The 21699-nt window shown below is 61.9% G+C and overlaps 2 protein-coding genes across 12 annotated transcripts in view; one reads left to right on the top strand and one right to left on the bottom strand.

Annotated features, from left to right (window-relative positions):
- The window catches only part of TSC2 (TSC complex subunit 2), a 41442-nt gene extending 39652 nt beyond the window's left edge, over window positions 1-1790 (top strand). For 5 of the 9 annotated variants that reach the window (XM_033236152.1, XM_033236148.1, XM_033236150.1 and 2 more), the window contains 4 exons: window positions 939-1017; window positions 1125-1216; window positions 1303-1401; window positions 1522-1788. In XM_033236152.1, the coding sequence (XP_033092043.1) occupies window positions 939-1017; window positions 1125-1216; window positions 1303-1401; window positions 1522-1686 (435 nt within the window). In that variant the 3' untranslated portion in view covers window positions 1687-1788. Of the gene's footprint in view, window positions 1-938; window positions 1018-1124; window positions 1217-1302; window positions 1402-1521 lie in introns of all 9 variants that reach the window. The other 4 variants (XM_033236154.1, XM_033236153.1, XM_033236149.1 and 1 more) reach the window with 1 other exon arrangement.
- PKD1 (polycystin 1, transient receptor potential channel interacting) overlaps window positions 1778-21699 on the bottom strand; it is a 48295-nt gene continuing 28373 nt past the window's right edge. For 2 of the 3 annotated variants that reach the window (XM_033236143.1, XM_033236145.1), the window contains 30 exons: window positions 21131-21274; window positions 20724-21003; window positions 20421-20634; window positions 20194-20353; window positions 19677-19829; window positions 18996-19140; window positions 17778-18398; window positions 17348-17504; window positions 16920-17172; window positions 16600-16795; window positions 14947-15117; window positions 14717-14860; window positions 14413-14623; window positions 14196-14322; window positions 11759-11875; window positions 11613-11665; window positions 11207-11388; window positions 11036-11129; window positions 7584-7702; window positions 7303-7505; window positions 7036-7230; window positions 6460-6599; window positions 5965-6077; window positions 5532-5673; window positions 5266-5391; window positions 4909-5083; window positions 3936-4226; window positions 3726-3860; window positions 3342-3647; window positions 1778-3251 (listed from right to left, as the gene is read on the bottom strand). In XM_033236143.1, coding sequence (XP_033092034.1) covers window positions 2784-3251; window positions 3342-3647; window positions 3726-3860; window positions 3936-4226; window positions 4909-5083; window positions 5266-5391; window positions 5532-5673; window positions 5965-6077; window positions 6460-6599; window positions 7036-7230; window positions 7303-7505; window positions 7584-7702; window positions 11036-11129; window positions 11207-11388; window positions 11613-11665; window positions 11759-11875; window positions 14196-14322; window positions 14413-14623; window positions 14717-14860; window positions 14947-15117; window positions 16600-16795; window positions 16920-17172; window positions 17348-17504; window positions 17778-18398; window positions 18996-19140; window positions 19677-19829; window positions 20194-20353; window positions 20421-20634; window positions 20724-21003; window positions 21131-21274 — 5835 coding nt within the window. In that variant the 3' untranslated portion in view covers window positions 1778-2783. The remainder of the gene's footprint in view (window positions 3252-3341; window positions 3648-3725; window positions 3861-3935; window positions 4227-4908; window positions 5084-5265; window positions 5392-5531; window positions 5674-5964; window positions 6078-6459; window positions 6600-7035; window positions 7231-7302; window positions 7506-7583; window positions 7703-11035; window positions 11130-11206; window positions 11389-11612; window positions 11666-11758; window positions 11876-14195; window positions 14323-14412; window positions 14624-14716; window positions 14861-14946; window positions 15118-16599; window positions 16796-16919; window positions 17173-17347; window positions 17505-17777; window positions 18399-18995; window positions 19141-19676; window positions 19830-20193; window positions 20354-20420; window positions 20635-20723; window positions 21004-21130; window positions 21275-21699) is intronic. The other variant, XM_033236144.1, reaches the window with a different exon arrangement.

Raw genomic sequence — 21699 nt, 5'->3', positions numbered from 1 at the left:
GCTACTGTGTCTCGGGTTGGGGGGGTCCTCCCTGGGCTTCGGACACAAGGAGCATGAGAGGCCGCAGTGCTCAGGGCCCCGTGGGCACGAGCTTCAATCCCTGAGCCTGAGTTGCATCATCTGTGCCATGGAGACTGTGGCCCCTGCTGCTGGGGTTTTGTCAGGAGTAACTGGCAAGTGCAGACTGGATGTGCTGGGTGGGCACAGTATAGCTGGTGCTTCCTGTCTGCCCGGCGCGGCCCTTGGGCCCCCACTCTCCCCAGTGGCAGCTGTCAGGCCACTCGCTTGGCTACCGCCACGCACCACTAGGCAGCAACCAGCATCAGCCTCTTCTGGAGGTGGGCTGGGTCGGCCAGTGTCACAGAGCATGTCCTGGGTGCTCTGTCGGGTGAGCCCCAGTGCGGCAGGGAGAGCTGGCATGGCCCAGGCAGGGCAGGTGGGCTGGAGGCCTCACTCCAAGGGCCCCAGGACCCTGAGGCAACCACTGAACCAAAACCCCGGGGCTGCTAGTCAGAGTCCAGGAGGGGCAGGAGCAGAGCGAAGGTGGGCCCGGCCAGACGCCAAGACGATCCATGGGGGGCATCCGGAGGCTGAGGAGGGTGTGGTGGTGCTGAGATGGGGTACACGGCACACTTCATGGCTGGGCAGACGGATTTGGATGTGTGCAGACACCCTGGGGGCCCTAGCACGTAGAGGTGCCCCGCTGTGGCCGTAGCGCATGTGGGTGCTGGGCCCAGGTGTGGAGGGGGCTTGGCCTAGGTGTGGAGGGGGCTTGGCCTGTGGGAGGCTAAACACAGCCCCGCTGCCGGAGGGGAAAGTTCAGGGGCAGATGCTGCCCATGGAGTCGAGAAGCGTCTAGCCGTGCAGCCAGGCAGTGGCTGAGCGCAGCCCTCAGCACACGGTGTGCGCGGGGATGACCCCTTCTCTTGTCTGGGCAGGGCCAGTTCAACTTTGTCCACGTGATCATCACCCCGCTGGACTATGAGTGCAACCTGGTGTCCCTGCAGTGCAGGAAAGGTAGGGCCGGGTGGGGCTGGGCAGTGCAGGAAAGGTAGGGTTGGGGTGGGACGGGGCAGGGTGGCGCCAAGGGCCCTGGGCCTGGCATGACCACCAAGTCTCCCCAGACATGGAGGGCCTTGTGGATACCAGCGTGGCCAAGATCGTGTCTGACCGCAACCTGCCTTTTGTGGCCCGTCAGATGGCCCTGCATGCAAACGTGAGTGGGGGCAGGTCCAGGCATGAGCTGGTGGGACAGGCCCAAGTGCCACCTGAGAGTGAGCTCACCCCTGCCTACGTCCCCAGATGGCCTCACAGGTGCACCACAGCCGCTCCAACCCCACCGACATCTACCCGTCCAAGTGGATCGCCCGGCTCCGCCACATCAAGAGGCTCCGCCAGCGGGTAGGGAAGATGGGGCCCCCTCCGCAGGGTGTGTTGGCTGCCCAGGCTGGGGGGCGGCTGGGTGGGCAGAGCGGGTGCCACGCCTCCTGGACTTGCTGCCCAAGCTGCCTCTTCCTCCAGATCTGCGAGGAAGCCACCTACACCAACCCCAGCCTGCCTCTGGTGCACCCCCCGTCCCATACCAAAGGCCCTGCACAGACTCCGGCCGAGCCCACGTCTGGCTACGAGGTGGGTCAGCGGAAGCGCCTCATCTCCTCCGTGGAGGACTTCACCGAGTTCGTGTGAGGCTGGGGCCGTCCCTGCTGCGCCGGCCCTGGACAGTATTTTGTGTCAGTGAAATAAAGTCCTGGCCCTGGTGCACAGACAGAGGCACAGGTTGCAGTCAGACAGCTCTTTTATTGACTTTGTCTGCTTGGTGCGGGGGTTGGGTGGGGGGAGGTTGAGGCTCTAGTAGCAGCCGTGCCCACAAGTGGCACACAAAAGCAGGCGCAGCCAACTCTTGAGGGCCCTGGGGCTGCCCGGGCCGCACAGCACGCACGCGCACACGCTCACCTTCCTCCACCCTGGGAGCCAGCCACCAGGAGGGGTCTTTTTCTCTAACCACCCTGGGGTCCTCTGACATGCCCAGTCCTGCTCTTGCCCAGACCCGATACCAGCAGGCCTGGGCGCTGCTCTCTCGCTACCTGGCCCAGGGCAAGAAGGATGACACAGCCTCGGGTGATGAGAGTGCCTGGGGGACAGCTGTGCCCCCAGCACTGGCCCAAGGTCATGGTCGCATCCAAGCAGCAGCCGGGCTGCCATAGCCCCGCCACACCTACCCAGGTGTTGGGGAGGCCAGCTCTGGGCGCAGGGCCCAGTTTCAGCTGCCAGGCCCCTCAGCCCTAGTGAAAATAGTGACATACAAAAATATATACATTTTTAACACCATATAAATTACTGACACGAGACACACAGTGAGACGATGCGGGGAGTACGGTAGGAACAGGAGAGGTAATAACTTAGGGGCAGGGTGGCGGCGGCGCAGGCTAACCCTCCCTGAAGCCAGCAGCCTTAGCGATGGGGGACATCTGCCCAGGGGGTGGGGCCGGGCACAGCCCGCTGTACCTGAGGACTCGGGCAAATAAATTAGCATCTCAGAGGCTAGAAAACATCCAATACTGCTGTGTCCTCCCCCAGGGAGCCGGGGAGGGGACCCTGGGTCCTGGTTGGACACACAGCCTCTTTAAAGTGCTGAAGCCCACAGGCAGACAGACACCCCTGCCTGCTCTCTGGGGAACCTGCGTGCAGCCATTCTGCCTGGCCCGAGGCCTTGAGGGTGGCAGAAGGTAATACTGAGCGGTGTCCACTCTGACTCCACAGCCCATCCCCACCAGGGAAGGGGCCTAAGTGCTGCTGGGGTGGACCTTGTTCTTGACCCACAGAGATGTCCTGCTGGGGCCAGTGGCCAGGTCCACACCTCGACTGGCCCGGGCCAGGCGGCTGGGCAGTGCTGGCCGCAGGCCCGGGGATGGGCCACGGGGAGGTCCGGCGGGGGCCCGGCTGCTCCTGCGGCCTTGCAGGCTGTGCAGCTGCTGCTCCAGCTGGTAGACGTCCTCTGTGGCCTGGTTGAGCCGGTCAAACTGGGTGAGCAGGGCCTCAAACACGGCTTGGAGACGGGAGGGCTCGGGCTCACTCCTCGTCCCCAGCCGGCCCAGGCTCACGCCCAGCCCATCCAGCTGGCTGGAGGAGGTGGACGGGTGCGACGCATCCGAGCCAGCGCTGGGTGGGGGCACATCCGGGGGTACCTTGGAGCCCCTGGAGGAGCGAGAGGGCAGCGGTTCCATCCCTTCAAAGCGGACTTTGTGGCGGAACTGGGGGCGGCACAGGGGCTCAGTCAGTCCGGCTGCACCCTGGGCAGAGCCCAGGGCGTGTCCCTCTCCCCCCCACTGGGCCGTACCCACCTCCTTGACCTTGCTGAGGCCCATCCAGAGGCGCAGCCTACGCAGGAACAGCTCCACCATCTCATAGTCCTGGGGCTCCCAGGCCGGCCGGTACAGCTCTCCACGCAGGGCGTGGTAGCGCCACCGAAGGATGACAGCCCCCAACCGTAGGGCGCCCCACAGCCGCAGCGCCCAGAGCCCCACACACAGCAGTGGTGACAGGTGCCAGGACTCGGCAGGACACAGGGTAGAGAGCCCGGTCCCAGAGCACAGCACCAGCAGGGCCTGGGCCACACTCCGGAGGGAGTCCACGCAGGAGGACACGAGCTGCGGGGAAGGCAGCATCAGTGAGGGAGTGCAGCTGAGCTGAGCTAAGGGGCCCTCCCCGGCCGCGCAGTCACCTACCAGAACGGCCAGCTGGGCGTAGGCTACCCCGAGCACCACCAGACACAGGGTGGCCCCCAGGAGCTCAGGCAGAGCCCGGAATAACGTCTTTCCAAAGACAGACCACTGGCGCACGAAGCGTAGCTGCTGAGCGGCCTGCGGACGAGGGGTCCATCCGTTTGCAGCCCTGGGGTCTGGGCCCAGCCCCGCGCCCACCGGCCCCACCCTTACCTTGACCAAGAGCAGGAAAAGCAGCGAGGCCGCCAGGCCACGGGCTGCGGAGCTCAGCTGCGCCACCTGGTCGAAACTGGTGAAGCGGCGTGGCCGGCCGCGCACGAAGCGGGTCCACTGGCGGTCGGCGGCGCCCAGCTGGGCGAGGCGTACCAGCGCTGTGGCCGCCGTCAGCACCACCAGCAGCCACCGTGCCCAGGCCCTGGGTCGCAGCACGCGCCAGCACCCTTCCCTGTGCCAAGTACGGGCCTCGGCCACGGCGAAGTGCAGCGCGAACAGCAACAGGCACACCTGGAGGGGCAGGGTCAGGAGAGTGAGCGGCATCTTGCGAAGGGTGGGACGCTGCCGGGGTGGGGTCCTGCGAGGGCTGGTACGCTGCTGGGGACGGGGCTCTGCGAGCGGTGGGACGCTGCTGGGGACTGGCCCTGCGAAGGGTGGGACGCTGCTGGGGGCGGGGCCCAGGGAGGGGCGTGGCCCTGCGAAGGGTGGGGCGCTGCCGGGGGCGGGGCCCAGGGAGGGGCGTGGCCCTGCGAAGGGTGGGGCGCTGCCGGGGGCGGGGCCAGGGAGGGGCGTGGCCCTGCGAAGGGTGGGGCGCTGCCGGGGGCGGGGCCCAGGGAGGGGCGTGGCCCTGCGAAGGGTGGGGCGCTGCCAGGGTCGGGGCCCGGGAGGGGCGTGGCCCTGCGAAGGGTGGGGCGCTGCCGGGGGCGGGGCCCAGGGAGGGGCGTGGCGCTGCGGGGGCGGGGCCCAGGGAGGGGCGTGGCCCTGCGAAGGGTGGGGCGCTGCCGGGGGCTGGGCCCAGGGAGGGGCGTGGCCCTGCGAACGGTGGGACGCTGCCGGGGGCGGGGCCCAGCGAGGGGCGTGGCCCTGCGAAGGGTGGGACGCTGCGGGGGCGGCGCCCAGTGAGGGGCGTGACCCTGCAAGGGGTGGGACGCTGCCGGTGGGAGGAGCGGGGTCTGGCCGGGTGCGGGCGTACCGAGGTGAGCAGAGGCAGCGAGAGGCCCGCGCTGAGGCGGCGCAGCGCGAAGGGGCGGACGCTGAGAGCGGCCAGGGCACGGCCGGCCGCCGGGAACTCGAGGCGCAGCGTCACGGCGGCGTGCAGCCCCACAGCCGGGCTGTAGCGCGTGAGCTCCACAAACACAGCGCGGCTCCTGCGCAGAGGGTGCGGGTCACTAGGAGAGGGTGGCAGGGCGGAAGCTTCGGGGACCACGCAGTGCAGGCGTGGCTGAGGGGCTGTGGAAGCCGCCTAGGCCAGCGGGGCCTGAGGGGTGAGGGTGGGCTCTTGGCTAGTGACTGCAGCCACCCCGGAGAGGGCAGAGGAGGGAGCTCCCACCTGTTGTCCAGCCAGTTGTGCAGCTGCAGGAATCGCAGCCGGTCGCGGCTCTCCTCCAGGCTCAGGCCCAGCTCCTGCACGTAGCCACCGCTGTCATACACTGCACAGGAGCCCCAGGACCACGCCCTGCCGGAGAGGGGTGGCGTTGGTGCTGCACCCCAGCCCTTCCGGCACCCCCGAGCCAGGCTGGTCAAGAGGCCAGGGCACTCCTGGAGAACTACTCCCTTGTCCTTGGCACAGATGCCTGGGGCCCTCGCTCTGCTCACCCCAGCAGATCTGGTGCAGAGTAAGCCCATGTCCCTGAGCCATTGTGAGGACTCTCCCAGCCAACGTCGTAGTCGCTGGTGCTGAAGCCTCCCGCAGCTGAGCAAGTGTGGACCCTGGGGCCGGGAGGGTCTGGGCAGAGTGCTGAAACACACCAAGTCCCAGGCCGGGACCAGGGCGTCATCAAAACCCAGTAGGCGTGCTTCCTGCTGGCCAGCTCGCCTGAGCTCTGGTTCCGCACCACCCCAGAGAACCCTCCCGGCAGCCATCAATTAGACAATGTTACCATCTCTACTATACAGAGAAGGAAACGGCAGTGTCAAGAGAGCAAAGGTCACACAGCTAAGGAGCAGAGCTGATGCCAGAGTTCCGCTGAAGGCTGCTCTCTGGACAAGAGGAAGGATTTAAGTCTTGGGGCACCCCCTGCCAGCTCACCTTCCTGCAGCCGCACCTGCCGCAGCCGTGGAGGCCCCAGCTCTGGGCTGGACTGGTTCCCGTGGACATAGGGCAGCAGCACGTGCGCCATCCATGGCCAGAGCTCCTCAGACCTGCCACAGCACCAGACACAGTCACGTGCTCCAGCCCCCACTGCCCTATGCCCGCCTGGAGTAAGCGGCCGCTATAGACCCAGGGAACATGGCTCCCACTGCCCTGCTGGCCACGGCTAGACCTGCTGGCCACGGCTAGACCTGGGCTCCTCAGCCTTATCCTGGGGATGTTCTGGGGCAGACAATTCTGTCATGGGCCCATCCTGTGCACTGCAGGGCACGAAGCTGTTTCCCTTGCCTCTGCCCACTGATGCCAGCAGCACCGACCTCCAGTTCTGGCAACCAAAAAGGTATCTACATATTTCCACGTCCCTTAGGATTTAGCTGGACTAAAGGCAAAACCAAAGCCCAGGAGACAGACCAGTGCACCGGATGCCCGTACCGCGTGATGGCCAGGAAGGTCCGGCTGTGCAGTTCCTGCTTGATGGCGCTCTGCAGACGGTAGGCGTGCCCATGGCACGAGGCATCCCCATAGCTGGCCAGCAGCGTCACCAGCAGAAAAAGCATGTACACCAGGAGGCTCTGGTGGACAGGAGGCCCTGTGGTCAGCCTGGCCCCAGCCCAGTGACAGCAGGGCTTTGGCCACAGCTGGAGCCCCCATAGCAGGTGCAGCTGCAGGAAGGTGAGCTGGCAGGGGGCGCCCCAAGACTTTACCTGGCTAAGTAACGGCAGCACACACCCTGCCCGGGACCCCACCTGGGGGCAGACACACAGGCCACTGCAGCGGTTTTTAGGGGCCTTCAGGGTGAGACAGGAGTGGGCATTGGAGCTGGGCCCTGGAAGGGACTGGGGCAGCAAGTGGAGGGCATAGGGTAGGAGGGAGTCCGGGCAGAGGCTGCAGAGCCTTGAACCCCCAAGGGCCTTCTGGGTGAGGAAAGGGGGAAGAGAGTGTCCCGTGTACATGGGTGGGAGGTGGGAGAAAGGAAGTGGAGGCGGCACAGGCCGCACCCGGGCTCACCCGCAGCATGCCGTGTAGCCTCTTGACCTTTCGGGCTTCCTCCTTGGCCAGGAAGAGTGCAAAGCCGTGGGGGGGGCGTACGCGGGGCACACGTGCGCTCACAGGCGTCACAGCCGGGCTCTCCACCAGGGTATCATCTTCATCAGGGTGCAGCCGCTTGGCCACCAGTGAGAAGTACAGTGCTTCCAGCAAGACCTGGGGAGGGGGTGGCTTCAGAGGGGTCCCCCGTTGGAGGCCTGCAGCCTACCCGACAGCCCCCTCACTCACCTTCAGTGGCTCCCAGCCGAGGAATGAAGCCAGGAAGCTGGTGGTGCTGGACAGGAGCCACGCAACACTCACACCCGGGGGGAAGCTGACACCCACCCACCCTGAGACAGCCACAGCCACAGCCACCAGGAGCAGGCTGAGCCCGTGGGCCAGGGAGGTGCACCAGGCCGGCAGCAGGCGCTTCCGCAGACCCTCCACCAGTCCTGGGAAAGCAGAGACAGACCTGTGACAGGCAACTAACAGGGAGGGGCTGGGGGCATCCCGGGCCTACGCAAGCGCACCTGTCCTGGAGAGCCTCGCTGCCTGGGGCCGTTCCCAGGTCAGGCCCGGGCTCGGCGGCCCCAGCTCGCCCAGCCTCTGCAGCTCCAGCGTCTCTGTCTTCTCCCCAGGAGTGCTGGACCTGGGGGACATGGTGGGCTGTGAATTCATTCCGGCTTCCAGGAGGCAGTGGCAGCCACGCCCATGCTAATCTGGGCGGGCAGTTTCTTGAGCCTCTCGGGTCATGGGGTCCCCCCACAAAGAGACGGAAGACCCTACCCCAAATGAGAGTGGGAGTGGTGCTAGGAGCCAGGGAACCAAGAGCCACTCCAGGCGCCAAAGCCAAGTGTCTGCCTGTGTCCCTCTCCCACTCACTTTCTGCTGATAAACCCATCGCCCACAGCCTGACCAGCCGCCCCTACAGCCACACACGGCCTCCCAGGGCGTGACAGGCCCCCCTCAACCCTGCAAACTATGACTGGGTCTCGACCATCCAACGAGCATCTCCACAATCTAGAGCCCAGTGTGTCTCTCCCATGCAGTTTTATGGCCTAAAATTTATTTTTGGACAAGGAAACATATAAATGCCTTTCAAATCCCAAGTGTGTAGGGCTCCCTGGGGCCAGAGATCTGCCTGTGTTTCCAGGAGCCAATGACCACCAAGGCTGTGCCACTGCATCAGGGCACCATGCTGACATGCCCAGTCCCAGAGCTGCTAGAGAAGAGGTACGGAGGCAGCAAAGATGCATGAGGGGGAGGACGAGACCAACTGCGACACGCTGAGTCATAGGCTCCCTGGGCGCTCTCCCGCACCTGCGCCCTGGTCAACCCATCACCGAAAGAACCGCCTGACCCGGGGGCCGCACTGTACTGACTGCTTCCTGTTTTGCTGCCTCTCAGAGGATAAAAGGCACTCTTGGCTGGGCACGGTGGCTCAGCCCTGTAATCCCAGCACTTCAGGTGGCTGAGGAAGGAGGATCACTTGAGCTTAGGAGTTGGAGACAGTGAGACCCTGTCCCTACAAAAAATTAAAAAGTGACCCAGCCTCAACTTAGCCAGGCGCGGTGGCTCACGCCTGTAATCCCAGCATTGTGGGAGGCCAAGGTGGGTGGATCAAAAGGTGAGGAATTCAAGACCAGCATGGCCAAGATGGTGAAACCCCATCTCTACTAAAAACACACACAAAAATTAGCCGGCTGTGGTGACGGGCGCCTGTAATCCTAGCTACTTGGGAGGTTGAGGCAGAGAACTGCTTGAACCTGGGAGGCAGAGTTTGCAGTGAGCCGAGATCGTGCCACTGCACTCCAGTCTGGGCGACAGAGTGAGACTCCATCTCAAAAAATTAAAAATAAAAAATGACCCAGTTTCAACTATTCCTTTATAGCAACACAAATGACTCGGTCTGACTCAGGGAGCAGGCTCTTGCTGGCAGAGATGGAGAATGGCTGACAGGGAGGCATGGGGTGGCCAGGAATGCCAGAGCAGAGGTGCCGCCAGGACAGAGGGTGCAGGCCCAGGCACAGGGAAGGCCATGCTCTGCATTGGGAAAGGAGCCACGGGATGTGCTGGAGGCTGGAGTGAGGAAGGATGCAGAGGGGTCCAGGATGAACCCAAGCCTCTGACCTGGTCAGCCCGAAGCACTGTCTGAGCAAGGGACAGCCAAGGGTTGAAAAAGCCGGGAGGGCGAGGGCCACGTGCTCTGTGTGACTGTGGAGTCTGAGCTGCTACCAGAAATCCCTGCAGAAGCAATGAATCTGGATTTCACAAAGAGCTTTGGGCTGCTCAGCTGGTAGTGCCTACCCCTGGATTTCCCCATACTCTGTATTTTTAAAACCAACTGCTAATTTATTCATAAAGATGCCCTCATGTCATGGTTATCTGCCTTTTGTAAATCAGGAAGTTTTCCTTTTTGTCTGAGTCCATGGGCAGTTCATACCTCTTTAGTTCCTAGTTGCTTGACAATGAGAAGCACTCCAAGGAATAACACAGAAATCAAAATAGACGTGGATGGAAAAGCCACGCACCACTTAGTGCCAGGGATATGTTCTGAGAAATGTGTCATTAGGTAATTCTGTTGCTATGCAAATGTCTCAGGGTGTAGTTACCCAAACCCAGACACCGCAGCCCCTGCGCATGCGGGCCCTGTGGTGTGGCCTGTGGCTCCGGGACTCTGCACCTCCACTGCGTGCCACCGCACTGAATCCTGCAGGCAGCTGCAGCGTGACGGCAGGGCCGTGTGCGCCTCAGCACACCTGAGCACAGGAGGGCACGGCAGAGCCCGGGGTCACATGTATGTGTGGTGCACTCTACCAAAGGGTGGATGTGCATGACTACATACAAGGTCTCCATATGACCCTTTGTTGATAGGTTGGAAAACAACCAAGAAATTGAGAGAAAAAAAAAAAGTTTTTTTGAGATGGAGCTTCGCTCTTCTGTGGCCCAGGCTGGAGTGCCATGGCGCAATCTCAGCTCACTGCAGCCTCAGCCTTCCGGATTCAATCGATTCTCCTGATTACAGGTGCCCGCCACCACGCTTGGCTAATATTTTGTATTTTTAGCAGAGATGGGGTTTTGCCATGTTGGCTAGGCTGGTCTCAAACTCCTGACTTCAGGTGATCTGCCCACCTTGGCCTCCCAAAGTGCTGGGATTACAGGCGTGAGCCACTATGCCCGGCTAATTCTGCATTTTTAGTAAAGATGGGGTTTCTCCATGTTGGTCAGGCTGGTCTTGAACTCCCAAGCCCAGGTGCTCTGCCCGCCTCAGTCTCCCAAAGTGCTGGGATTACAAAGGTGAGCCACCACGCACAGTCTTTTTTTTTTTTTGAGACCGAGTCACACTGTCGCCCACGCTGAAGTACAGTGACGCAATCTCAGCTCACTACAACCTCCACCTCCCAGGTTCAATCGATTATCCTGCCTCAGTCTCCCAAGTAGCTGGGACTACAGGCACCTGCCACCATGCCTGGCTAATTTTTTGTATTTTTAGTAGAGATGGGGTTTCGCCATGTTGGCCAGGCTGGTCTTGAACTGCTGACCTCAGGTGATCCGCCCACCTCGGCCTCCCAAAGTGCTGGGATTACAGGCATGAGCCACTGTGCCCAGCCAAGAAATTCTTTAAAAGACAAATAATCAAAAATGGTCTCAAAAAGAAAAAAATGGGGTATTTAAAAACCCACCCATAATTTCTCACTGCTCTGAGAACAAAATAAAAATGTGGCTCCGGCCAGCCTCACACAGGAGCCTTTCTGCTCCTCCAAAGCCCCATGCACCTGCTCCCTCCCTAAAGGGAAGCTTCTCACGCCCTGGAGGATCCTATGAGGCTCTTTCCACAGACAAGAAGCCAAAGGTTCAGAGAAGTGAAGTGGTGCAACCACAGCCCCCAGCCCACCCCAACCACCCCAGGGACCACGGCTGCCTGGCCTGAGTCCCGGCCCCTCCTCTGGCATCACCCCTCCCCCGAGAGCCGGGCACTCACAGGCTGGTGAGCAGGTCCGTTTCCATGTGGGTGTCTTGGGTCGGGGCCGGGCTGCTGATCCCTTTGGCAAGGACCTGCTGGATCAGGTCTTCATCTAGAGACATAGGAGGCACTGGGTGGGCCCAGCTGCGCAGGTGAGCTTCAGAGCCCCCTCCTCTCACCCCAGCTCACCTGATGCTGAGGATTTCGCAGGCGAGTAGGGGCTGGCCAGGGAGAAGCCGTCCTCCTCCGGGCCCAGCCCATGGCCCGCCTGGCCCCGTGCCAGCTGCCGTGGGTTGCTGCCCACAATGGACGGGTCGCTGAGCAGGTCCGGCCAACTGAGCGTTCCCTCACTGGAGGGCCAGCACACCAGGCTGCAGGTGGTGTGGGTCAGCAAGGTGCCAGGGGATGTGTCACCCACGCACTGCACCCCCGTCCAGTCACGCATGGACATGCTGGGCTTCTGAGCAAACCCGCTCCCAGGTGGTGTGACCACATGGAGCCATAGACACCCAGCAAGGACATGCAGCCCGCACACCCCTGGCACTCCAGACACAGTGACCTGCACCAGGGCTCAAGGTTGCTCTAGGGAACCCACCTCTTAGAATCATCCAGAAATAAGTCACTCTTCATCTGTCCAGCAAAGGCCTGCTAAGAGATGCACAGTGTCTTTAGTCCAAGCTGCCCCAAGATGACAGCATCCCCAGCCCAGCCTGGGACCCCCCCCCCCCGTGGAGCCCTCACCTCAGCATGGAGCCCCGGGAACGTGAGGAAGGAGCTGTCCAGCACGGATGAGTCCAGGCAGCTGTCGATGTCCAGCACCTGCTGCCTGGCAGGCGTGGGGCTCAGGCCCCCAGCCACCTGCAGGACAAGGGCAGTGGTCAGAGGGCAGCAGCTCAGACCTGCTCAGGACAGGGATGAGAAGCCACCTCCTCAGCAGACAGGGCAGAGCCCAGTGCCATCCGACGGAATGTTCTAGAATGGTGGGTATATGTGACATCTCCACTGTCCGTGATGGCAGCCCCTTGCAACGTGTGCTACTGAGCACTTGACAGGCGACTGATACAGCTAAGGAACAGAGTTTTAAATTTCATTTATTATTTTTAGACAGAGTCTCGCTCTGTCACCCAGGCTGGAGCGCAGTGGCACAATCTCAGCTCACTGGAACCTTCACATCCCACATTCAGGCGATTGTCCTGCCTCAGCCTCCTGAGTAGCTGGGATTACAGGCGTCTGCCACGATACCCAGCTGATTTTTTGTATTTTTAGCAGAGATGGGGTTTCACCGTGCTGGCCAGGCTGGTTTGAACTCCTGACCTCAAGTGATCTGCTGGCCTCGGCCTCCCAAAGTGCTGGGATTACAAGTGTGAGCCACCATGCCCGGCCATCATTTCATTTTAATTAACTTAAATATGAGCAGCCACATGTGGCCACCAGTTCCTGCCATGGACTCAGGAACAAGCCCTCCTGGTCGCGGCACATGCGCCTTCTCTGTGTGCTGCTGGGGTTGGTTTGCATGTGACCTGTTGAGGACCCCCATGTGTGTATTCCTAAGGGGTGCAGCCTACCATTTCTGTATGAATGGGAAGAGTTCCCACCTGCTGTATTTCTTGCAAAGAGTCTGTGAAGGATTGGTGTTAATTCTTCTTCAACTGTTTAGAAGAATTATATACTGAAGGCTCTGAGCCTGGGCTTCTCTTTGCGGGAATTTCTTTCTTTTTTTTTTTTTTTTTTTTTGAGACGGAGTCTTGCTCTGCCACCCAGGCTGGAGTGCAGTGGCCGGATCTCAGCTCACTGCAAGCTCCGCCTCCCGGGTTTACGCCATTCTCCTGCCTCAGCCTCCCGAGTAGCTGGGACTACAGGCGCCCGCCTCGTCGCCCGGCTAGTTTTTTGTATTTTTAAGTAGAGACAGGGTTTCATCGTATTAGCCAGGATGGTCTCGATCTCCTGACCTCGTGATCCGCCCATCTCGGCCTCCAAAGTGCTGGGATTACAGGCTTTTTTTTTTTTTTTTTTTTTTTTGAGACGGAGTCTCGCTCTGTCGCCCGGGCTGGAGTGCAGTGGCCGGATCTCAGCTCACTGCAAGCTCCGCCTTCCGGGTTTACGCCATTCTCCTGCCTCAGCCTCCTGAGTAGCTGGGACTACAGACGCCCGCCACCTCGCCCGGCTAGTTTTTTGTATTTTTTAGTAGAGACGGGGTTTCACCGTGTTAGCCAGGATGGTCTCGATCTCCTAACCTCGTGATCCGCCCGTCTCGGCCTCCCAAAGTGCTGGGATTACAGGCTTGAGCCACCGCGCCCGGCCTGGGATTACAGGCTTGAGCCACCGTGCCGGCCTTTTTTTTTTTTTTTGAGACGGAGTCTCGCTCTGTGGCCCAGGCTGGAGTGCAGTGGCCGGATCTTGGCTCACTGCAAGCTCCGCCTCCCAGGTTTACCCTATTCCCCTGCCTCAGCCTCCCGACCAGCTGGGACTACAGGCGCCGCCACCTCGCCCGGCTAGTTTTTTTGCATTTTTTAGTAGAGACGGGGTTTCACCGTGTTAGCCAGGATGGTCTCGATCTCCTGACCTCATGATCCGCCCGTCTCGGCCTCCCAAAGTGCTGGGATTACAGGCTTGAGCCACCACGCCCGGCTAGGGAATTTCTTTCTTTTTTTTTTTCTTATGTTTTACACAGATGGGGTCTCCCCAGGCTGGTCTCAAACTCCTGGACTAAGATCCACCCACCTCAGCCTCCTGAAGTGCTGGGATTACAGGCGTGAGCCGCCGTGCCCAGCCAGTGGGAGGTTTCTAAGGGACTGACTTGGCCTCTTCACTTGCCATAGATGTACCGAGATTTTCTTCTGAAGAGCATTTCGGAAGCGTGCGCAGCTGTGTGCTCGCTTCTTCTGAGTTATCTGGTGTGCTGCTGTGCAGTTGTCCGTACCATGTGCTTAGGTTCTGTTAATGTCTGCAGGGTTGGCAGTGAAGTGCCCTCGTTCTTTCATAATTCTGGCATCTGAGTCTTCTCTCTTTTCTCCCTGGTCGGTCTAGCTAAGGCTGCTCAAGTGTGTTGACCCTTCCCGAGAGCCAGCCTTTGGTGGGCACCTTTCCCTCTGGCTGCAGTACTGGAGAGTAGCTCTGGGCGTGGTGCCGAGGCCCAGGCTCCATTCCCAGTACTCCCGGGTCCCCAGCCCCAGCCCACCTTGCTCCGGGACATCCGGAAGAGAAAGAGGACGGCCAGGTAGATGGGATAGACAACCACGCTGGACACCAGGCCAACAGCAACTGTGTCGACACTCAGCGGGCGCAGCCTGGACACACGCCCCGCGCTGTGTGGAGGAGAGGAGGCCACACAGGTGAGGCTGAGGGGCAGGAAGGGCTGGGCAGGAAGAGGCTGTCCCGACCCCTACGGCACCCACCTGTAGGTAGAGTCTCCAACAGCCCCGTACCACATGGCGTTGGCGCCCAGGAAGAGGCAGATGAGGAGGACGCAGCAGGTGGCCCTCTGGATGCGGGTGAAGCGGCTGCGAGGTGGCCGGTCCCATATGGAGAGCCAGATGTGCTTGTCAAAGAAGCCGCGCTGCAGCTCAGCCACCAGCAGGCGCCGGAAGCGCAACAGGGCTGCGTCGCCTGGGGGCAGGGAGGGCCCAGCTGCAGGAGGCCTTGGGGCAGGACCACCCCGCCCAACCTCCCACACAGCAGGAACATGGAACGAGGCCTTACTCGCCGCCAGCACCTCCTTCTCCACCAGGCCCCCGTTGGCCTCCGTCTCCACCGACAGCCAGTCATTGACCAGGAAGAAGGCACTGCGGGCTGTCTGCAGGTCCTTGACAATGACGTGCTGCAGGAACCAGGCGGGGCTGAGCCCTGCAGAGGTGCGGGAGGGAGGTCAGGCTCGCGGGGCACCCCAATGCGGGGGCAGAGAGGCAGAGCTCCGCAGGGTCTACACAGACCTTTGTTGTCGTGCCACACTCGGATCTTCCACACACTGCCCAGGCTGTGCGGGGTGGCGATCTGGAAGATGTCCAGGCTGTTGCGGTGGAAGGCTCTGTCACCGTCCAGGTGCCGGTGGCCGCTCCGGCTGTCCACCCCATACAGCATGATACCCACATGGGCCGTGGTACCTGGGGAGCAAGAGGGAGGGGTGGGAGGCTCTGTCTGCTGCCCAACACGTGTAGCACCCCAGGCAAGTCGTCTCAGCTTTGGCCTCTGTGCACTCAAGATGCCGCATGGGCAGCCAAGGCTTTACACAGCTCTGCCACACGAGGGGCAGCGGTTACTGCAGTTTGTCCAATAAACAGCAAGGCCGCAAGGACATAATTAAATTACACGGAGAGAACTGTAACTTGTGACATGCAAACACGGCTGCACACATCTCAGTCCACACCACAACCAGTGACCCCCCCCGCACACCCGTCCACGCCTGTCACACCACAACCAGTGACCCACACCACACACCCGTCCCTCAGTTCATGCACAGACTACAAAGCGTGAAGCTGTGTCCCCTCCTTCTCTCCCAGTGACAGACCCAGGTGACAGTTTTTTTTTTTTTTTATTGAGACAGAGTCTTGCTCTGTCGCCCAGGCTGGAGTGCAGTGGTGTGATCTCAGCTCACTGCAAGTTCCGCCTCCCGGGTTCACGCCATTCTCCTGCCTCAGTCTCCTGAGGAGCTGGGACTACAGGCACCCGCCACCACGCCCAGATAATTTTTTGTATTTTTTAGTAGAAACAGGCTTTCACTGTGTTAGCCAGGATGGTCTCGATCTCCTGACCTTGTGATCTGCCCGCCTCGGCCTCCCAAAGTGCTGGGATTACAGGCGTGGGCCACCACACCCGGCCAACAGTTTTAAAAAGTAAGTAATCAAAACAAAGAACTGGCCAACGAAGATGAAACCACAGCACTGAGATAAAAAATGGGAACACAGCCGGGTGTGGTGGCTCATGCCTGTCATCCCAGCACTTTGGCAGGCCGAGGCAGGTGGATCACCTGAGGTCAGGAGTTTGTGACCAGCCTGACTGACATGGTGAAAAATTAGCTGGGTGTGGTGGCAGGTGCCTGTAGTCCCAGCTACTCAGGAGGCTGAGGCAGGAGAATCGCTTAAACCCGGGAGCTGGAAGTTGCAGTGAGCCAAGATCATGCCACTGCATTCCAGCCTGGACAACAGAGCAAGACTCCATCTCCAAAAAAGACAAAAACAAACAAAAACAAACAGGTTATTGAAGAAACAGCCATGGGGAGGCTCTCTGTCTGAGAGACGAGCTATGCAGTCAGGATCGTGGGTGGACACAGTCTCCTGCAGTGGTAGCAGTGCTCACCTCTGCGCAGGCTCAGCTCATGTCACTTGTGGGGCCACGCTGCTATGCAAAACGTGGGCTGCCTACCCTAATTGATTGGCACCTACTTCCAGCTAGGTGCTGTCCTAGTTCTCAGGGACAGTGAGCGCCCATGAGCTCATTCCCAGGATTAACACATGAGCCCTTCACACAGCAATGCAAAAACTGCCTTGTTGTGACACCTGCGACGAGACTCACTCCCAGAGGGTGCAACCCGCACAGCCAGTGAGAGCAGGGGAGGCCCTGCCATCCCGCTGCGCCCGCTCACTCACCTGAGCCCCGGCCCCAGCCTGTCTTGACGAGGATCTCGTACTTGAAACGGCCCCGCTGCCCACAGAAGGGGATGGCGCGGCCCCGGCTGGCATCCAGCTGGTCCAGCTTGTGCAGGATGGCGGCCATGACCGCGTAGGTCACCAAGCACACAGCGCATGTCAGCATGACGATGTAGTTTACACCCGCTGTCGGCTCCTATGAGGACACGGCCGCCAGGCCCAGGAGGTCACGTGCAAGTGGCGCCTTCTCGAGATAGAGCCGAGCCCACCCAGGCCCTCCTCAACCCTGCAAAGGCTCCCAGGAGCACGGGGCCACTCACAGGAAAGACGAAGCGGACATGGCTTGGAGGCACGAAGAGGCTGGCGCCGAAGGCGGTGAGGTGGCGGGTGAGGCAGACGGCCTGATGGGGTGAGGTCTCCTCCAGGGGCAACAGCCCTTCTGTCCTCCACACCATGTCCTCCTCGCTGAAGTACTGGCACAGGGACGTGTACAGGCCCACGGACACCTCCAGCACAGACCAGCGGAAGTGGCTGGTGAGGTTCAGATGGTAACTCCCCGCCTGCTCTCCGGTCCTGGGCGAGGAAGGGGCAGTGGAACTGAGCTCAGGCTCCACCAGGTCAGATGTCAGGGGCCCAGAGTCCATGCCTGGTCCAGTCCCCTCGCTGCTTGCTGTTCCCATAGGGCCAGCAACCCGGGCAAAGCTGACCCATGACGCCCTGCCCTGCCAGGCCAGCCCACAGAGCTCACCCTGGGGCAATGAAGAAGGTATAGGGCCGGTGGTCGGCACCCTCCAGTGACTCTGGGCGGATCCTCCTGCTGGCTGAGCAGTTGTGCTCATTGGGCCGGGGCTCCGAGTGCAGGTAGACTGCCAAGTAGGGCTCAGGTTCCTCAGACAGGTAGCGGCCTGGGGGCAGCACATGCAGGTCAGACGCCCACCAGGAAGCTCAACCACCCGGGGGACACCCGCAACAGCCCTCCTGAGTCCACCTGCTGCCATGGGCCTGAAAGGCAACAGGAGCCTCTGCGCCAGAGCTGGCACCTGCTTCTCCGCGGCCCCCAGCAGTCCATGAAGCAGAGAGCAGATTTCACCAGAAACACCCAGGCAGGCACTATGAGAAATGCCTTCCCCTCAAGAACAAGGCCAGGGGGCCACGTGCGCCCCGCCCGCTGCACGCACCGTCCAGCAGCGTATAGTTGAGCTGCAGGTGCAGCCCAGCCGCAGGGTTGCTGCTGTCCAGGGTGACCACAGCACCGACGGAGGCCTGGGGCTGGACCACAACGGAGTTGGCGGAGCTGCGCTGGCCCTTGGCAGCCCAGTCTGAGTTGTTGGGCACCTTCACAGTGATGGCGCGCTCTGAGGCCAGCCGCTCAATAGGGATCTGGGCGCCAGCCTGTGTCTGGAAGGCCATTGAGGCCACCTTGGTGGAGACGGTGTAGTTGCTGATATAGCCGAAGGGAAAGGGATTGGAGTCCACCAGAAAGATGAGCTGCACCACGTCGCTGAGGTTGGCCAGGGCCCCGCTGAAGGCCTCGGGAATGGAGAAGTGGCAGCCAGGCCCTGGGGCACCGCCATAGCACAGGAGGCTCCGCGGGTCTGAGCGCTTGCCCTGGGCCACAATCTCCTCGCCCGCCAGTGTCAGGGGCTCCTCGTTGAGGACGCGGGAGCGCATGAGGATGCGCATGAGGGCGGAGGTCAGGTTGTAGGCCTGCGACGCCACCATCCGTGATGGTGACTCGGTCCCCAGCTCTGAGGGCTGTGGCCCCCACACGTCCGAGCTGGCCAGGTGGATGAGGTCGCCTGCAGACGGGTGTAAGGTCAGTGCAGGGAGAGGGAGGCAGAGGGTGGGGGCAGGCAGAAAGGGGAGCCGGAAAATGGGGGCTAGAAGAAAGGGGGAGCCAGAGGGTGGGGGCTGGGAAAAAGGGGGAACCTGACGGGGCACAGAGGGAGGTGCAGGCAGAAGGAAGGGGGAAGCTGGAGAGAGGTTGGGGGATGGGGAGGGGGAAGGGGATAGGGATGAGGATGAGGGTGAGGGAGATGATAGGGAGAGATAGGAAGAAGGAAGGAAAAGGGTAGAGAGAAGAGAAAGGGGAGAGGGAGGAGCAGGGACAAAGGGAGGGGAAGGGGGATAAGGGGAATGGAATGGACAAGGGGAGGGGGAGGATGGGGGAATGGAGAAGGGGGAGAGAGATGGAGAAAAGGGATGGGATAGGAAAGGGGGAGGGGAGGAGAATGGGAATGGGGGAGGGGAATGAGGATGGGAATCACGGAAAGGGGAGGGGGACAAAGATGGGATGGGGCAAGGGCGAGGTGGTTGGGGGGAGGAGGGAGGCGGAGAAAAGGGTGGTGTGGGGCGGAGAGATGGTGTGGGATGGTGTGGGGCACAGGCAGCGGCACCTGTGATGTTGAGGATGCTGTCTCCAATGGCGGTGGGCGTCACGGTGCCCGCAGTGGTCTCTGCCTGCAGGATGCGCATCATGGCCTCCAGCTTGTGCAGCGTCTGCTTCAGGCATGAGCGGCATACGAGCTCCCTGCTGGGACCCTGTGTGGAGCCGACAGTGTCCAGCCCCGCTCCTAGGCCCACTCCTTGCACACACCCTCCTCTCTACGTGTGTCCTCACCTGGCTCCTACCCCCCGCCCTGCAGCTGGAGAGCCCGCCTGACTGGACCCCCACAGCCTCCCTACTAAGCATCCTCTGGGGCTCCGCCTGACCCAGGGCCTCTACTCAGGGCCTACATGATGCAGCCCACCGGCCACACAGGGCACCTCTTCACACAAGTCAGAGAGAAGGGGTAGACGGGAGGAGGGGAGGGCACAGAGCAGCATCTTCCCGGCCCCTCCCCACAACTGGGCCCCTCTTTACACCCTGGGTCCCCTGAAAGGCACCCTGGGTTCACGCAGGACAGCAGAAAGGCTGAAGCTACTGAGGCAGGTCAGAGACCGAGGAAGGTCACAGCAGGAAGGAGCCCAGGCTGGGAGGCTCAGCTCCTCGGCCAAGCTGCCCGTCCACCCTGGGGGGCTGAACCCAGTGCCCTGGCAGGCATGCAGGGTGGGGTGGGCACGCGGGGCCGTCCTACCATGGACTGGGCCAGCGCAGCAGCGATCTGCTGGATGTCATCCACAGTGTGGACCCGCAGGGACACCAGGGTCTGCGTGACGTTCTTGCGTATCTGGGCTCGGCTCTGCCGCTCGTGCTCGGGCTCTGCCGCCACGTCCAGGGCCTGCTCATACTGGGGCAGGCAGGGGGCACAGCAAGCTGTCAGCAGGGCAGGAGGCCAGCACGTGCCCACCACTCCCGGGGTGCAGTTACGCGCTGGATACTGTGTGATGTGGGCACTGACCCGTGACACTGAGCTGTTTCTTCATAGGCAAAACAGGGTAAGCACAGGAGCCCTCCTGGGAGCAGGGGGCGCGTTGCGGAAAGCAGGCACAGGGGAGGGTGGCTGCTGGGAGCAGAGGGTGCTGCTTCAGGGTCACTGGGATTTGTCTGTGGGGCCCAGGGTGAGCCCTCCGCAAGGCTCCAGGCAGGGGGACAGGTCTTGGTCCCCAGTATGCGTGCGGCAAATATGAGATTCCCTCCCAGCCTGCACTCACCTCATTCAGCACAGTGACCAGGGCCAGGGAGTACTCGATGACATGTTGGGGGTCAGCCTGCCGCAGCAACCCCGGGAGCACACTGGCCGTGAGCCCATGCAGCCAGACTGTAAGCCCCGTTGTGCTACCGTTGGGCTCTGGGAGGGCGATGGCCAGAGACCTGCGAGTGGAGGGGCGGGGGTGAGCAGGTGGCAGTCTCAGGGGCGCCCTCCCACGGCCTGGCTCACCTGTTGAGGGCGACCACAGCGGCTCCCAGCTGGTCCTGCACCACCACGGCCAGGCCCACCTCGAAGTGTGGCCCGAAACCCGGGGGCAGCACGGCTCCGTAGCTGGAGAGACTGCCCTTGTAGACACAGAACTCCTCGCAGTGGCCCTGGCGACAGCGCCGCAGCAGCAAGGCATACACCAGTGGGGCGCCAGCATCCTCCGCGTCATGCCAGCCTGAGGGACCCCACAGCATCACAGGAGGGCTCCGCAGCGTCACAGAGTCGGGGGATCCCACCGCGCCCCCCACGCAGGCTTGCACTCACCTGTGCATTCGAAGTGCACCTTGGTGGTGAGGGCGTGCACGTTACCTAGCGGGAAGAGGCGGCACGAGCCCCCCAGCGGTGGGCGGTTGGGGGACAGGCGGATGGAGGCACAGCCCTCCTCTTCGCCAGATTGGCCCAGCACCGTGAGCGTGAAGGTGTACCCCTCGCCGTCCCGCAGCACGCCCCGCCGCAGCACCAGTCGCATGCCTGCGCTGCCCGTGGAGGTGGTGGTCTCATCCAGCACCAGCGTCTTGTTACTGAAGGTACGTGCCGCCCAGCGCTGCAGGCAGGAGAGGTGGTGAGTGGGCGGAACCCTCTGCCCTGTCAGCCTCGCTTCTGCCTGCAGGTCCCGCCCCCTTGGCCATGGGACCCACCCCCACCCCGCACACGCCCTGGGCAACACTCACCCCTCGCTTGGAGCCGCTGCTGCAGTTGAGGCAGCGGCCCTCCAGGTACACATAGGAGCTGCGGCTCACTTCGTACACAGCCTGTGCCTTGCAAGACACGCACTCCAAGGACACAATGGGCACCCGACCGCTCCGGATCAACACCTGGGGATGGAGTGGGGTTACCTCCGACACAGGTCTACTCGGCCTGCTGGAAGGTCTAGGGGACCCGTGGAGGACGCTGCTCCCAACCTCCAGGTTTCCCAGGGGCCTGGCCACCGCCTGTGAGCTCAGCCCCTCCCAAGATGCTCATCCGGTTTTCCACCTCCCAACCCGGGTGGCGGAAGGGCGTACACAGGGCAGAGGACACCAGGGCGTGTGTTCTGGTGTCCTGGACCCAGTTGGAGCCTGGCAACAGGCAAGCAATGCTCACTGAGGGCCTGAGGGGTGCATGTGGGAAGGGACGTGCGTATGGGCCTGACCCACAGATTCCTGCAGCCCTGGGCCAGGGCCTGGGTCAGCAGGCTGAGCCGGGATGGAACCTGCTCCCATGCCCTCCCCTCAGACGACCCCTCTGGGCAGGCCCCCCC

This window comes from Trachypithecus francoisi, unplaced genomic scaffold (assembly GCF_009764315.1).
Source record: "Trachypithecus francoisi isolate TF-2019V2 unplaced genomic scaffold, Tfra_2.0 Lachesis_group15, whole genome shotgun sequence".
NCBI lineage: Eukaryota > Metazoa > Chordata > Mammalia > Primates > Cercopithecidae > Trachypithecus > Trachypithecus francoisi.
The sequence above is the reverse complement of the archived record's forward strand: the minus strand, read 5'-3'. Positions and strand labels throughout refer to the sequence as shown.